Here is a 17,150-nt window from a genome sequence, read left to right on the forward strand (position 1 = left end):
GGTAAAACCTCAATCGACCACCTGCTTAAAAACGGTTAATCTTTTCTTGTTTTTTTTATATTCCTAATTTACGGTTAAATAAATCTTCTGCAGGGGTAAATATGTCATACAAAAATATGTCAGCCAGAAGAAAGCTGTTTCGTTCCCACAAAGAAGGAGAACTGCTGGACCTTAACAAGGCTCTTCCCGATGAATCTTCTTCAGGTGTTTCTAACAACGAGGACACCTTTTTCACCGTTCTTGATTGGAGAAAACCGAACAACTCCACTTTGATGACCTCAGCAAGCAAAGATAGTGATGAAATTATTTGTCAAAGTACGTTTCGTGGGCCCCAGTTAGACGCTAAAGGCCACCACGAACCTTTGTCTGAAATGAATGTTGAGGGCACAGACAGCAACAGATCTCCCGTTTCTTGCAAGTCTGATTCGATCGCCGAAACAAAATCTCAGCAGTCCGATCGAAAAAAGGAAAAAATAGATGGAGTTGATCGAACCGTCAGAGCTGGAGCTGTCTCTCTCGTATACTTCTCACTGGAATGTTCATCCAAGAAGAATCAAGATCACTCTATCGAGCCCAAAAAACGAAAGGAATGTTGTAATAGTAATAATAACAATGAGAAAGACGGTTATGAAAGTTCGTCCGAATCGTACGAATCGATAGTGCTGAGGGAACCGGAGTGCGGTGCGGGTGATTACGGCATGACATCAGCGCTGACTGAAGCAACAATATTATCGGATAAAAAAGAACACGGGATGAAACTGAGAAGAGGGAGAAGAATGAAGGACTTTCGGAAGGAGATTCTTCCTAACATGGCATCTCTTTCGAGAGAGGAGATACGTGAAGATATTAAAATAATGCAATTAGCTGTTCGATCGAGAGAATACAAAAAATACAAATCCAAGTCCGTTAAGGGTAGTCGCTGCGTTTCATCGGTAGTGAAAAGTAAGAGGTCAAGAGTTAGTTCTGTAGGACCAAAATACAATTCTTGAGATTCATTTTTTTTTTTTTTTTTTGAGAGTTTTTTAACAATAATTTGAACATTTTAGAATGTAATAATTTTTCAATTGTTGTCTTACACTATATAGGTGGTGTTTGCAAAAGTTTTTAGAAATAGATTATGAGCTTTTTTTCCCACATAATTTGTTTTTAGGTGTTTGTAAAACTGACTTTTGTTTTTGTTTTTCTTAAAATAAGCTGCTTTAAGCTATAATTTTAAAAGCACCTATGTATCTGCATTTTATATTTAAGGTGATGTCTGCAAAAGCTTATTTAAAAGCAGAAGTTATGGATTGTGAGATAAGTTGATTTTAAGTGATTATTTCTAAAAGTTGGGGGTGTTTGCAAATTTATTAGAAAACTAACTTAAATAGAAAAAGTAGGGTCATTGGTGCTTAATAAATTATAGCTTAAAACTGCTTATTTTAAGAGAAACAAAAACAAAAGTTGTTTTTGCAAACACCTAAAAACAGATTATGTGGAAAAAAAACTCATAATCTATTTCTAAAAGCTTTTGCAAACACCACCTAAATTGATTTTCCAGATTTTTTGCAAACACCCCCAACTTCTAGAATTAAACACTTAATATCAACTTAACTTACAATCACTAACTTATGCTTTTAAATAAGCTTTTGCAAACACCACCATATTCTGCTAAATTACTTGTTTAGTCCAACTATTTTTAGTATTACTTTTTTTCGTACTTTATTGTAACTAAATAGTACTGACGAAGGTTGACACGAGTTTTATTCCTACCAGCAGAGACAAACCTGTGTATTTTTTTCTTTTTGAACCTTTTTTTTGTAAGTATTTGTTTTACTATTATATAAATATGTGTTTTTCCCTATTTCTTATTACAATATAAATTAATACTACTGAAACTCATATTATTTTACATAAAGTTTATAAATTATACACATATTTGTCTGAATAATTTCCCAAAAAAAAAAAAAATTCGCCTCTGTATAAAAAATGGTTTGGGACGAAGTTAATTTGTAGTACTTGATATGTTATATACATTACTTTTAGTGTTAACATCTTTTATTGTAAAAATAGGTGTATCACTATTCACAAGTAAAAGTCCAAGAGATAGGGGCACAAGGTATATTCATATATCCCTATAAAACACTAAAAACAACTAGGCCATTGAGAGTTTAGTGCAATTGTCCTTCAATCCACATTTAAATTCAAATTTATGGTATGAACAATTTTAGGTTTTAGGGAGAACGGGCTCAAAAATATTTTATATAGTTAACAGTTCGTTCGGATATTTTAAACTTGCTATAACTCCCTAAGGACATCTCAGATTAAAAGTAGATAATTTAGACACTCTTTGGAGAGTTTAGACTGAAAATAGACAGTTAAGATTGATACCGGATAACTTAGTTGGGAAATTTGGACTTAAAGTAGACATCTTAGATAATAATGACTTTTATTCAATGATGTTGTGGTGGAATTTAAGCAGTCGACGACCGGGGATCGATAAGGAGAGGCGAAAGAGTGAAAGAAATGACATTTGTTTTGAGTGAATGTGGTTTTGAAGACGGATGAATTGGAGGATAATACTTTATTTTCAGTCTAAGATGACTATTTTCCGACTAAGCTCTCTAACTAAGCTATTTAAAAAAACAATCAAAATATCCAGAACTAAAATCGGATCGGAATTCGGAATTTCCAGTTTTTTATATACAATTCCAATTTTGTTCCAAATAAATTCAAAAAAATAGGAAATCGGAATCAAAGATACGGGTTCCAAGTTAGGAAATTTCATTCCGATTTTCACCCCTAGTCACGACTTCCTATTTCAATTTTTCAAATAACATTTTTATTTCTTCTTAAAAACATTAATATATCATCATCAAAATAATAGAGTTTGCGACTTTCGAGTATATTTCAAAAGTCCAAGATTAGGCAGAGTTAGGCATAGGCGTAAAATGAGCTTTCATTTCAGTTTGAACTTTGAAATATATTTACATACTGTGATCTTTTGCGTGTACGTGAGAGGTGCCTCAAAAGAAATAAGTAGCCTTCTTTAAGTCATATGTTGCAGAAAGTCGTGACACTATACTATTGTCGTCAAACGATTCGAATTCGATTCTAACTGATGCGACTAAGGGCAACTGCAATAGTCAAGTGTTATTCTATTATTTGCACTTTTTACACAATTTGAGACCTCCAACAATATCATGGGAAAATGCAAAATTTAACAAATGGTAAATTTGATTTCTCAAATTTAGAAAATCAAAGTTAAAATTTAATCAATTGGGCGAAAATAAAAAATAATAATAAAATAACAATAACCCATCTCTTTTAATCTCCAAATTTACGGAAAATTTAAAATTGAAATATGAAAAAATAATAAAATATAATTGTTGTTGAAATTATAAACAATGTTATTGGAATATATAGTTAGAAGTGGTGGTGCAAAACACTGTATACGTGTCAAATTAAAGATATAAACAACCAATTTTAAAACAACGAGATGACCTTACTTGCTAAATTGAGCTCATCGTCGCTGGTGGAGCCGATATTTTTTTTATCAAGGTGGTGAATAAATATTAATGTACACTGGTTGAGCGTGGCACCCACAATTTATAATTTTTCTTAAAAGATTTTTTTAGTATAAGATATTGTAAAATATGCAAATACCTACTATATTTTATTAAAAAACCACCTCCTTGAGGTAAGATTTATTTATAAAAAAATTCCTCATTTAAAAAAATTACATTCAGACCCTTGTAGTTTGTAAATTTATTACATCCACCTCTACAAAATGGTGTTAATATAAAAAAAAATCTATAAATTACAAGGGTGGCTGTAATTATGGATATGAGGGATTTTTACATAAATATAATGTGAATATATGTGATTTTTACATAATTACAGAATATTTCTATAGATTTTCTGAAAGCAACTTATGATGTACCAAGAAAGAGATGGTCACGTTGTCTCTATACTAAAATAAGTAATCTTTAAAATTTCTCATTTGTGAAAAGAAAAAAAAAATGTCAGTCAGATATTTATTTATTTTTCTATGCTATTTTATTTTGTAAAAGATACTTATTAATGTTTCACTCTTGCCCCTAATTTGAAATTCTTACTCTTGAGTCCTTTGTCAAATGATCGAAAACATACATTACAACATACATATAATAAAGAGTAAGGGCTAATTACACCATCTCCTGATCGAGGTAAGATCAAATTATGAAAAAATCTCTCTTGTTTGGGTAATTACAATTATTCCATCAAATATTTATTTTCTTACAAAAAATCCCATATTTCCGTTGATAAATTTGGCCCTGTAAGGATAAACGTACAAGGAAATACATATTTAAGAATGATGGTTATAATTACCCGCACATAATGAATTTTTTTTCTTCATAATTTGACCTTACTTCAAGGTGGTCGTAATTTGTCATAATATTAACAATATTACTAAATTATTGTATTATGCAATTTAAGAATAAGCAGAAAATCAAGCACAAATGATCTCCGATCAATATTGGAATTTTTTTTTATTTTCAATTTTCTGATAACAAGATGAAGAAAAAAACGAGTTCGTTTTTTCATATGAACAAGATAAATTCAAGCATGAGGTAAATTATTCACATGAAATAATTCTTCATATTTAGCAATTAACACGTTAAAACGTAAAAGATCGAATATTTGCAATCTAATAATTAGCATAATCTTTATAAAATTTGGCCTACTTCGACATCATTAAGTGAATGAACTAAGATCAATTTAGAATAATCATCATTTTTAATCCTTCCTTGATAATAAAATCTCTCAATTAGCCATAATATGCCAAACTTCAATTCTTTTTATAATATCTTCCTTTCAAACTCCTCGCCTGTGATTTACCCATTATAGCTGACATCGCGAATTATTATACGAGAGTGGAGCTTATCCAGCATATATGTGTAACTGCGAGTTTCTTTGTTTTAAATATTTTTTTATTATATCGCTATTCTGTAGCTTTAATTCCGTAAATGTCAACAATTGTTTTCTACTAAGTGTGAATAAAAGAAATGATAGTAATTGATGGACCAACATCACCAATAAATTACAACATGTATATTTTATTTTATTTTATTTTTCAGAAAAATACAACTGTTTGAATGATCATGATAATATTTTTAAATGGAATAATTTTCTTATTTATTTAATTGAGATAGTAGCTTTCAGTCCTATAAATTAAGTGAAAAATACAAAGGGCAAAATGCATGTGGTGCAAAAAAACAAGAGTTGGGACAGATGAAAACATATTAATTTATAATTTCTGAAATTCTTTTGTTTAGATGTGATAGGCTTACAACTTAGTCTATATTTGTGACCATAACACAATGTAGGACAATTTAATTATTTGCCTGCATCATAACAAATTGCAATTTCTTATTAATTAATTCATTAATTTATCCTATCTCAAAATTCATCAAATTTCTTTTAGATGCAAATAAGAATTAAAAACAATAAATTAACACCTTAATTGGCCCAGTTAAATACAAAAACTCCAGAGTATAAATTAATTTATTAAAATTACGGACAAATTACGCTCACCCCTGATGTAAAATTACATTACGAAAAAGACCCTTCTGTTTCGGTAATGACAACTATTAAACGTCCACCCTTAGTCCCTTACGTTGGACAATTTTTTGACTATTGAAATTTGAAGGAGGGATTTTTTTGCAAGACAATACATAGATGATGGGGGTGGTTGTAATTACCTAAATAAAATGAATTTTTCGTAATTTAATCTTATCTCAGGTGAACATAATCTTCACTGAAATCTATAATTATAGAACGCGAGTACAAAAATGAAATCAAGTAGCCTAGAAACACAAAAGATATACGAAAAAAAATATCTGACAGATCTAGGTCGTCTCTATACACGAAACAAGTATGAAATTATGAGAAATATTTACGATACAAAATATAAAAAAATCATTTTTTTCGAAGCTCCAAAATTATATGTGGCAAATTAAAAAAAAAAAAAAATTGATGAATTATTCGAGGAGTTTGCATTCTTTAATTCAAGCCTCTTGTCGATGTAGAGGAACAATACTAACTTGTACTTAGCTCATTTGACTCGGCTTATTGATTCGACCGAGTGCACCAATTTTATAACATGTAATCAAAAGAGTAAATTAGTTACAACTTATTAAAATTAGTTAAGGAATTTTTGTAGTAAATAAAATTTTGAATCGCCCCACTATAATTGAAATTAGAGATGGAAGCTGGAACGAAATTTTCGATTTCCGTTGATTGCGACCCAAAATTGTTCGATATTGAAAAATATTTCATTCCAAATCCAAAACTTTGGATTTCGACGTTTTCCAATTTTTTTGGATCGGAATTGAAATTTATAGGAGACTTACAATTTTCGATCTGATTTTCATTTTTATAATTAATTCAGAAAATTCCAATTTTTTTCCCCGTAACTCATACTTATCATATCAGTACTATTATGCATTTGATATTTTTAAAAGCAACTAATAACTAAAACTTTCCAAATCCCACTGATTTTGATTCAAAATTTTCCGATTTTGTACTGATATTTTTCATTCTAATTTCCGAAACTCCAATTTTCAATTTATTCAAAACGAAATCAGAATTTGTTTTTTCACTTCCGAAAGAATCCATATATCTTCTGAAAGTGCTAATTTCGATCAGATCCATACACTCTCGACCCCGAATTGAAAAAGAAAAAAAAAGGTTATATTAGTGCTATACATATATATATATATATATTTTATTTTTTATTTTTAATTTTTTTTGATATGATTACCTAGAAAATAGCATATATGATATAACATCAATAGATTTTAGCATGATACGCTTTGCTTATCAAGTAGATTTGCCTCTCTTGTGCAGAGTGCCCCCAAAACACACACAAACACACACACACACACACACACACATATAGATACACTCTCACCACACTTTCCTATTAAGTAATTTCTCTCTCTTTCCTCCATTGAAAACTCTCTCTCACACACCAAAGAAGAGAGACAGATACAGAAACACCCACCACACACACACATTCAACCAAAAAAAAAACAAAAAAGAAATTGAAATTAATTTCGATTGTGCATAACACAATGTCAACTCTGAAAGCCGACGATCCACGCATCCCAGCCATTCAATCAAGAATCCGCGTTGTGCCCAACTTCCCCAAACCAGGTTTTTTCTTATTTCTTCCATTTTTTTTCATTTATGCCTCAAAGATTCTATTTTTAATTATTTTTTCTGATTTTTTTTTATTGGTAATGAATTAATAAATAATAAATAATAAAAAAATAATGGGGTTTTGAACAGGGATAATGTTTCAAGACATAACCACACTTTTACTCGACCCAAAAGTCTTCAAAGACACCATTGATTTGTTCGTCGAGCGCTACAAGTTCAAGAACATTTCTGTTGTTGCTGGTATGTTTTTTTTTTTTTTTTTTTTTAATTTAATATTTTTTTAATTTTGTCGGAATTTTGTCGGAATTGAATTGATGTGTGTTTCACTAAAAAAAATAAAAAAAAATTGGGATGTTGTTTTATTGAACATTTAATATGAACGGTTCATAGTGATGAAATGTTGGCATGTGCTTGTTTTCTTAATAATCCAAATAGGGCATCAATTTTTATTTTATTATTTTTATTTTTTTTTATAATATATTTATCAATTAAATTCACAATGAATGGTTAAATTGTGGTGGTGGTTGGTGAATTGGTGATGGGTTCACATAATTAATCCACATTTAAAAAACAAAAATGTAGGGCCCGTAGCCCGTAATGAAGTGTTCGTGTTTTCGTTCATTACATCCATATTTTATTTTATTTTTTTAATTTTAGTTTAAGCAAGATTTAGTGAAGTGTGTTTTTTCGGGGGTGGTGATTCGTTGTATATCATGATTTTGTCTTAGTGGCGTTCTGTTATCTTTTTCGTGATAAGCAATCATGAAATATCATTTGTTAAGAAAAGATTGTTTATCGAGTCCCACTATAATCAGTGCCGCGTTTTTGTCTTCTTACACTCGTCTCGATTTTGCTATGTTCTTTTATTTTTTATTTTTTATTTTTTATGGTTTGATCGAACTTTTTATTACGGTACTATTAACTTTTATCAAAGTGGGAATGAATAATGAGTTGTGTCTTTCCTGTTTCGTCTTTTCCGTTTAATTGGGATGTTGTCCACGACGTATTGTAGTGAATAGTGGTGGGAATTGAAACGGAATTTCCGATACGAAAATTTCCGATTTTGGAACAACATCTTTTATTCCGAGTTCCGAAGATCCGTTTTTTTTTTTTTGGAACGGAATTGGAATACATGTTTTAGATTCCGATTTCCTATCCAATTTTGTTTCTGAAAATATTACCTAAATTTTCTGATTATGTTACGATAATTGCACTAGTATTATCAATTTTATTATATATTTATGTTTTAGGTGACTAAAAAAATTGAAATTTCCAAATTCCATCGATTCCGATCCAAAAATTTCTGATTTTGGAAAAAAGTTTTTTCACTACAATTTCCGAAATTCCGATTTCTGATTTCTGATTTTTTTAACGGAATTGAAATTAGTTTTTCACTTTCGAAATTGGAATTTCCAAATTCCACCGATTCCGATCCAAAAATTTCTGTTTTTGGAAAAAGTTTTTTCCACTCCAATTTCCGAAATTCTGATTTCCAATTTTTTTTAACTGAATTGAAATTAGTTTTTCACTTTCGAAAAGTATTATAATTTTCCGAGACTGCCACTTCCGACCCGTTCCGTCCAATTTCCACAAAGAACCGAAATTTAATTTCAATTTTCGAAAAAACAAGAATGGTATTAAGAGTTTTTGCACTAATCTTATTCATCGAAATCCGTCATCTTGATTTAGATATAAATGTATAAATTATGGCAATTTTCTTTCTTTACTTCGACGATTTACGTAATGTACTTATTCAAAGTCCCGTTTTCCACTCAGGTATAGAGGCTAGGGGGTTTATATTCGGTCCCCCTATAGCATTAGCAATCGGAGCAAAGTTTGTTCCGTTGAGAAAACCAAATAAACTGCCAGGTAAACTGAATTATCGGGCACTAATTATTGCTCATGATTGAATAAGTGACATAATTTGGTAATTGAATTTATTTAAAATAAAATAAAATATTACAGGTAGAGTTTTCAGACAAGAGTACGAGTTGGAATACGGAAGTGATTGTCTTGAAATGCATGTTGGAGCAGTTGCTTCGGGCGAGCGTGCTTTAGTAGTCGATGATCTAATTGCTACTGGTGGCACTCTTTGTGCAGCCATCGACTTATTAGGTACTTTTATTTATTTATTTCATATTTATTATTATTTTTTTACTGCGTTACGTATTCGTAAATCATCCCATAATTTGGATTATGTTTGACTTGAAATCTGTCGTTTACCAGAACGTGCTGGAGCTGAAGTATTCGAGTGTGCTTGCGTCATCGAAATACCAGCTCTCAAGGTTATTATATTATTATATGCATTATTATTATTATTTTTTTATTGAAATGATAAAATATATATAACCCGTTCGAAAATAAACTGGACTTCTAATTAAACATATTTTTAGATAACAAATCACTTTTTAATTTGTAAATACTCGTCTACATATTCAACGTAACCGTATCATGCGCTATGACATCATTTCTACCGGAAGAGCTTTTAACATCTTACATTTGAAAATTAAATTTCTAAAATATTGTTTGGATACATAGCTGTATTTATTATTATTATTATTTTTAATTATTTTTTTTCCTTTTTTTTTATAGGGACGAGAGCGGTTAAATGGCAAGCCGGTATTTGTACTCGTGGACTCCCAATAGTAAAACTTTCGGACAAGGTGTGACCTTTGTCACTATATATCAGAAACTTCTGTTATTCGAATGTTTTCATCTGCAAATTTTTTTTTTCCGGTTTTACGTCTCGGATCAGTACTCAATATTCCGGAAGGTCATTAATATATGTTTACGAGCATAGGGATTTTGTGGTGAAAGGCTTGTTAACAAATAACATTATTTGTGAACAAAATTTCTGGGTAGATTGGTTATATTATTCCACTGTATTTTGGTTCTTTTTACCCATCTTACACTTTCCCTATTCATAGCCACAATTCTCTCTTAATTTCTTTTTTTCAAATATTCGAATCTTGTTATAAATTGGGGAACATAATTCGAACCCTAGACCTCAACTCTAATCGTAGAGGTTATGTGTCAACTCTCCTAATTCGAACGGTTTTACAAACAACAAAAGGGATTGAGCATGAAAGATATTTTCTATATGTTCCTTTTGATATTCGTACGTATTCGAGGAAGAATTTGTTTAAAGAGGAGGGAGTATGATGTTATTCTGACAAGGCCAAAATGAAGAAATGAAAGAAGAGAAAGCCTGTGAGTTGATAGAGTACTCGTTCGTACTTGAAATAGCAATAATCAGCGCCGCATGTCAGTTGCTTGAAGAGTTCATGGTGTGGAATTGGAAGAAAATAAAGAGGGAATTCGTTGAATACTGCATACTGAATATATAAAAAAAAAGGGTAAATTACAACTACCCCTGAGGTATGGTCAAATTAGGGGTGAGCAGAAAAACCGAAAAACCGAACCGAAAACCGAAAAAACCGAGCGGATATGTACCGTCCCGAATTAAAACCGCATACACGGTAAATTTTTTTTGAAAAACCGAAAATATCGGTTTGTGTATGGAGAATTTAAAAATTACCGAACCGATTCCCGAACCGAACCGATTTATACAAAATGATGTATTTTTGATATATATTATAAATACTTACCCTAGCGTGCCTCTATCTTTCGAGCGCCTCCATGTGACATCGTTTTCTATTAATTAATTTTGGTTGTGACGTGTTTTTTATTAGTTAATTTTCGGTTGTTATTTGTTAATTTTCTCAAATAAATATAATGAAAGTCCAAATATATGGGTTTTATGCCGAACCGGTTCGAACAAATAGACGAAATCGAAACCGAAAATAAACCGAATTGATACCGAAACCGTTAACCGAAAACCGAAAAACCGATTCACACCGAATCGAAAAAAACCGACATATTCGGTTTTTAAAATATGAGAAACCGATATTATCGGTACATGTTTGGTTTATTGGAAAAACCGAGCCGTACCGACCCGTGCACACCCCTAGGTCAAATTACGAAAAAATCCCTCTTGTTTGGGTAATTACAACCTCCTCTCAACTATAAATTTTTTTACACGTCCACCCTTGCGGTTTCAAATTTAGTGGAATCTTTTAGATTGTATGGAATATTCTTTATTTTGTACCTGTTTTATCTCATTCGAGCTCCACATTTTGAAGCTAGATGATCATAAGATGTGTTTTTTGGCTTGTATTATCAGATTGTTGTGCATCAAAAACTGTATTTTTGCACAAAACGACTACAAACTAGAGAACATTCAACGGAATCTAGATAATTATGTTGAATTTGACACCATAAGGGTGAAGATGTAAGATGATTCATAGTTGAGAAGATAGATGTAAATATCCAAACATGAGAGATTTTTTCATAATTGAACTATACATCAGATGGTGGTTTTAATTTATCCTAAAAAAAAAAGTTGTTGTATTTGAAGTTGATTATGAAAAAGAAAACGAAAAAAGCAAAAATCAACCCCCCCCCAAAAAAAAAAAAAAAAAGACATTAGATATGAGATAGTGAATGATAGATTTGAAAAAAAAGGACTGAATCTATAACTAGATGTTAAAATAGGGCTGGACCATTAAAGAAAGGCATATGAATAATATCTCAAAGAGCCGTTCTTTAAAAAAACTTGCAACAACAAAGTACCAAATAGGACAATTTTTTTTTTAAAGAAACTCATACACATTCTTCATCATCTTAATCAACTTTATGTTAATCAAGATTATCAATCGACAGCCCGCATGGGTATAATTCAACTAGTTTTGGGGTGATAAGTTGGTACAAGATACAAGATTATCAATCGACAAATGTGTCAAAAGGACGATAAAATGACCTAATCATATTATTATTATTATTATAGGGTACGATTAGGTCATTTTATCGATCAACGCTGATCATAGGCGATAAAAATTATCGGCAATATTATTATGGGGTACGATTAGGTCATTTTATCGATAAAAATAAGACCCAAGATCCTGTAAAGACAAAAATATCCCATAAAACTCTAATATACTTCAATTTCATCCGTACATCTAATTTCATTAATTATTCAATTTTTGATCGCAATCTACTTATGACCCTAATTTTAACCGCCACATCTAGTCTTCGGCGTTGATTTTTTTTATCTGATTTTTCTTTTGACGCCGCCCTCGCTTACTGGCGGTATTGACTTTTTTTTTTAAATATTTTTTTGCCGCCAGCAGCCGTTGTCTGACGGTCAATGCCGGTCTCCGACATTGACTTTTTTTTTTCCTTAACATTTTTTACCCTTTAAAACATTAATATTATTGTGTTTAACAACAATATTAACTATATTACTATATTATTGTCTAACATAATAATATAATTTTTTTTTTTTGTTAATATTACTGTATATAGAGTAATATTAACTACAATATTACTGTGTTTCAAAAGAATATTGTTGTATAACAATAATATTGTTGTGCAACAAAGTCATATTAACACAATATTATTTGGTCGACAATAATATTACTATATGTACGGTGTTCTGTTTTGATTTTAATGCGGTTGACAATAATAAAAAGCACTTTGGTTTACAACGATATTTTTGTGGTTAATATTATTGACAACCACAATAATATTATTGTGTTAATCGATCAACGCTGATCATTGACGATAATTTTTTATCATGAAAAAAAGAGAAAAAGTACAAAAAAAAAGTCAACAGTAGGAAATGTTTGTCCGAAAAAATAATTTCAAGAAAAAAAAAAGAAAACAAAAACACAATATCGAATTTGTGTCAAAATTAGTGAAGTTAGAGTTAAATTAGATTTTACAATCATGAAAGAGATTAAAGGGTTAGAACTTAGAAGTAATTTTATCATAAATACTAGATTTGCCTTTGTTTGTAATACATGTTGAAGGAGTGAACATATTTACGAAAGAGAAAAAATACTTGAACCTAAATTAATAAATGTAAGTTGTCAGGACTTTTTCATAAAAACCCATATTATTAATAAAAAAATTGTAAAAACAACTTGAATATTAAAAGTTTCATTACTAACTTCCAATTTTATAAAGTTTAGATAATTACAATACATTATTAAATAAAGTTATAATATTAAACATAGATGGTGATGGCATAAACATTTTTCTTTGCCAAGAAATAGAAATTCCCAAGCTAGGAAAAAAAAAAAAGTAAGAAACAAAAGGAAAAGATAGTATACAAAAAACCACAAAAAATATATATCATAACAATTAAAAAATTGAAATAAAAAGATATATATGGTAAGACTTCCATGTAGATGTGGTGATATGTCACCTTTACATACGCAATCCTAGTATCAACAAATTCCACGGTCAAAAGCTAACCAAGAATCTAATTTTGTTCTACACAAATTCACATTTGTAAGAAATAATTAACTTCAATTCAATATTCAATGACAATAACATATTTGTTTTTTCTTAACTTTAAAACTACTTATTTTACTATAAACTAAAGTTAGGTAGTTCTTTTTTTTTTTTTTTTTTTTTTTTTTTTTTTATAATCGTGCTAGGTGGTGTTATATTTTTATAAATAAATATATTAGTATGACATGTATTTGTCTTGAAGTAAACACAATTAAGCTAGTTTAACTACCCGATTAGTATTGTTTACCTAACAAGTTGGATTATAATATGTGTGATATATATATTGTGTCTCGAGTTATAGGTTATATTTTTGGCCTCGTTTCACTAGTAGAAAATTTATTTATTACTACGAATTTGTTTGCTACTGTGAAAACCGTAATAAAAGGCACTTTTTACTACGGAACAATTTTGAAATCGTAGTAAATACTAGGAGTTACTGTGGCAAAAAAGTATTTGGTACGGCCATTTATCGTAGCAAAACTTTTGTCACGCCCGTATATGCTACGGGGTAAATTCGTAGCAAATACGTAGCAAAAAAATTTTTACTATAAATTTTTACATTTTACTACAATTAATGATCGTAGTAAAAAACCATTTTTCTAGTTGGTAATATTAGTCGTGAACTATGATTCATAAAATAGTCGGACTTTATTGGATGTTATATTAGTCTAATAATTATTTGGGTTGGTCAACACTTGTGGTAAAAATAACTATTGTCTTGGATAATCGAAAGATTGTTTATTGGACTTCTTGTTATTCAAAATTATAATTGATTTTTCATGAAATTATTTAATTTTAGTTATGGCTCGTATAGTTACCTATATCAGATAAATTTAGATTAGATGAGATTGAATTAATTCCCTATTGACTAATTAATTATTTATGGTCTAGTCCATGCTACACCGGGTGAAATACACAGGATGAACCTTTACTGTTAATATACACACAAACACACACCCACCCACATTGGTGTGTATAGATCAACGATAAAAATCTTGTATGATGTTCGGTATGTAAGATTAGATCTTCTATTAAATCTGTTAAATTATGGTGTTGTATGTGATTTGTCTATAAAATCTTTTATTTAGATTAGATCTTCTATTAAATCTGTTAAATTATGGTGTTGTATGTGATTTGTCTATAAAATCTTTTATTTAATAAAATTAGCATATAGTTTGAAAGATAAGAAAACCTTTACTTGTTTAGTCATCACCTATTAAATTAATCTTAGGGGAAAGGGTGCCACTAATTTAATGAAATATTAAAAGAATAAATTTTGAAAGCTTATAAGTTTTTTTTTTTTTTTAACAAAATATTTGTATTTATGATTTTTGTACCTCCCTTACTACAACATTTCGAATTCAAAAAGAACACCAAATGTTTGATTATATTACAATATTACATGAATATTCTTCACACACCTAGTTTTTTAAACAACATATTCTCATATTCAAACGGAAAAATTACAAAAATACGTATTGAGGAAAAATAAACTTTTTTACTATTAATTAAATTTCAAAATCAACATTCTTATAAATTATTTATTGAGAATGTTCTATTACTATTAAAAAATAATTTTTAATTTATTTATTATTACCTGATAATTTTGTATTTGAATCTTAAGTAATTAGTCAAATATATAGGAATATTATACGAAATAAATTTCATATTCAAACATCTTAAAAATTATTTCAATATAAGGTCTAGCATATTTTTCAGTTCTTTAACTATTATATTAAATATATGAACCTATAATATATTCAAAAAAAATATAATCAAATCATCTAATTAGTAATTACTTGTTAGCTTAAATAATAATAGACAAATACAAACTAAGAAAATGAATAGACAAATGAGAGGCTTCTTTTCTCTTTGGAAAACATTTATCAACCCAATTTTCTATAATTACAACTCAAAAAACTACAAGAGAATAAACTTCAAAATATTCAAAAAAAAAAAAAAGAAAAAAAAAATTAAAATGAAGAAAATTGGATGGATAAATGCCAGAATCTTACTCTTATGTGTACTTTTACAATTTGTAGATGATAAGGAAACACGGTAATAACGCACGTGTATCAAATACGAACAGTTCTCCTTTCTCCCCACCCACTGAGTCATAACACATCCGCCCTTGTAGCAACGAGTCAAGACCGAGTTGCTTACAAACCCGACCCGCTATGACCCGGCAAACCAGCATGGTCCTCCGCCCTCTGCCGCCACCCGCGTTCTCGTGGGCTACACCACTCCCGGAAAACGTACACGCAGCTCCCATTTTGCCACCGTGGAATGCCCACGCGCCTCCGCCGGTATCACACGCGCCGCCAGTTGTGGCGGCGGGGCCGAGGCAATAGAACCTCATGACCTCATTCCCGTCAGCGGCGCACCGCACGTGGTCCTCACCGCCCTTGCCTGCGGCGGCGGCGGCGCAACTCGCCCTGTATTTCACATCTTCCCTGTACTCTTCGAACCGGGTCAAAGTCCGGGTCAAATTCTGGACCTTGAACACCATTTCCACCTGACCCGAGAAATTCTTCTCGCCCCAGCTGGTTTGGAATATTATCTCCACCACATTACGCGACGGGTGGCCTTTAGGCAGCTCGGTGAGCGTCGAGAAGCACGAGTCGGCGCCGGCAGGCCGGGTTCCGATGGCGGGCTGCAGATTTAAACCGGGTTCGGGTTTTCTTGAAACGGGCCGTTTGAACGGCGGCGCGTGGGGAGGTTTCTGTGGCTTTGGCTTCTTGGGTTTGGACGGCCTGGTGGTTTCAACCACGTCTTTGATATTCTGGAGGCTGCTTTTGCAGCTGGACGAGTGGTGGTGGTGGTGGTGGTTTTTAGGGTTCCGGTGGTGGTGAACGACGTCGTCTAATGCTTTTGACTTGCACTGCAATGACTTCATCCATCCAGTCGCCATTTTCCGGCCACTTTGATAGACCCCTTCAAGTTCTTTCTCTCTCTACTCTCTCTCTCTCTTAGTCTCTCTCTCTCTCTAAATTTATACTAGTGTATATATATTTATTATGCATGTAAATGCGTATATATTATTAGTGTGTAAATACATGAACAATATGTTTAAATACTAACAATGAGTGTGTGTGTGTGTAATATGGTGAGCGAAGAGGTTTTTGAGCTGGAAAAAAATGTGTGGAAATGGAGAAGACATGGAGTGTATTAAATGAGATGAAACAAATACATGTATAGTACTTTGTTTAATTTGTATGCATATGCACGTATGCAATTACTTTAATACCCTTCATAATTTACTTTGCACCCTCGAAAACAATTAATAGCACTCTGCACCCTTAAAACATAATAAATTATGCATAATGCACCTCAAATTAATTTTTAATGCTAATGAAAGTAGTTTAATATTTTTTTTGGTAGTTTTTAGGATGCTAAATATGAAATCAATTTATTTTTATTCATCAATCATTTCGAAACTAAAAAATGCAAAAAAATAAAAATATATCTCATCAATATACTTAAAAATTATATTTTTATCACAAAAAAATATTTTACGAAAAAAATAAAAAAAATCCTTCAGCTGTTTCGTTATCATATTTCCACCAATTACAATATAAGATCCATCAATCGAATAATTTAGTGATAAG

The 17,150-nt window shown here is 30.8% G+C and overlaps 3 protein-coding genes across 3 annotated transcripts in view; 2 read left to right on the forward strand and 1 right to left on the reverse strand.

Annotated features, from left to right (window-relative positions):
- Positions 1-1,221, forward strand: part of LOC105965890 (uncharacterized) — a 3,281-nt gene extending 2,060 nt beyond the window's left edge. Inside the window, exons 4-5 of the mRNA XM_012990435.2 lie at position 1; positions 94-1,221. The exon at position 1 is cut by the window's left edge and continues 123 nt beyond it. Of these exons, the coding sequence (XP_012845889.1) occupies position 1; positions 94-989 (897 nt within the window). The 3' untranslated portion in view covers positions 990-1,221. The remainder of the gene's footprint in view (positions 2-93) is intronic.
- Positions 1,222-6,816: 5,595 nt separating this feature from the next.
- Positions 6,817-10,063, forward strand: APT3 (adenine phosphoribosyl transferase 3). Its single transcript, XM_012990436.2, has 6 exons — positions 6,817-7,179; positions 7,315-7,425; positions 8,962-9,054; positions 9,151-9,300; positions 9,412-9,470; positions 9,778-10,063. Exons 1-6 carry the CDS (start codon positions 7,098-7,100, stop codon positions 9,829-9,831), a joined length of 549 nt encoding a protein of 182 aa, XP_012845890.1. The 5' UTR covers positions 6,817-7,097; the 3' UTR covers positions 9,832-10,063.
- Positions 10,064-15,406: 5,343 nt separating this feature from the next.
- On the reverse strand, positions 15,407-16,763 carry LOC105965877 (uncharacterized). The gene has a single exon (XM_012990421.2). It carries the CDS (start codon positions 16,451-16,453, stop codon positions 15,572-15,574), a length of 882 nt encoding a protein of 293 aa, XP_012845875.1. The 5' UTR covers positions 16,454-16,763; the 3' UTR covers positions 15,407-15,571.
- Between the last annotated feature and the right edge of the window lie 387 nt (positions 16,764-17,150).

This window comes from Erythranthe guttata, chromosome 1 (assembly GCF_056151865.1).
Source record: "Erythranthe guttata isolate IM_541 chromosome 1, IM_541, whole genome shotgun sequence".
Lineage (NCBI taxonomy): Eukaryota > Viridiplantae > Streptophyta > Magnoliopsida > Lamiales > Phrymaceae > Erythranthe > Erythranthe guttata.

What these genes read in the sequence shown, in the direction of transcription:
- APT3 (XM_012990436.2), top strand. Translation starts at nt 7,098, where the DNA reads ATGTCAACTCTGAAAGCCGACGATCCACGCATCCCAGCCATTCAATCA. An exon ending in GAACATTTCTGTTGTTGCTG is followed by an intron (nt 7,426 to 8,961) that starts GTATGTTTTTTT and finishes TTTTCCACTCAG; the next exon opens with GTATAGAGGCTAGGGGGTTT. An exon ending in TGCAGCCATCGACTTATTAG is followed by an intron (nt 9,301 to 9,411) that starts GTACTTTTATTT and finishes GTCGTTTACCAG; the next exon opens with AACGTGCTGGAGCTGAAGTA.
- LOC105965877 (XM_012990421.2), bottom strand. Translation starts at nt 16,453, where the DNA reads ATGGCGACTGGATGGATGAAGTCATTGCAGTGCAAGTCAAAAGCATTA.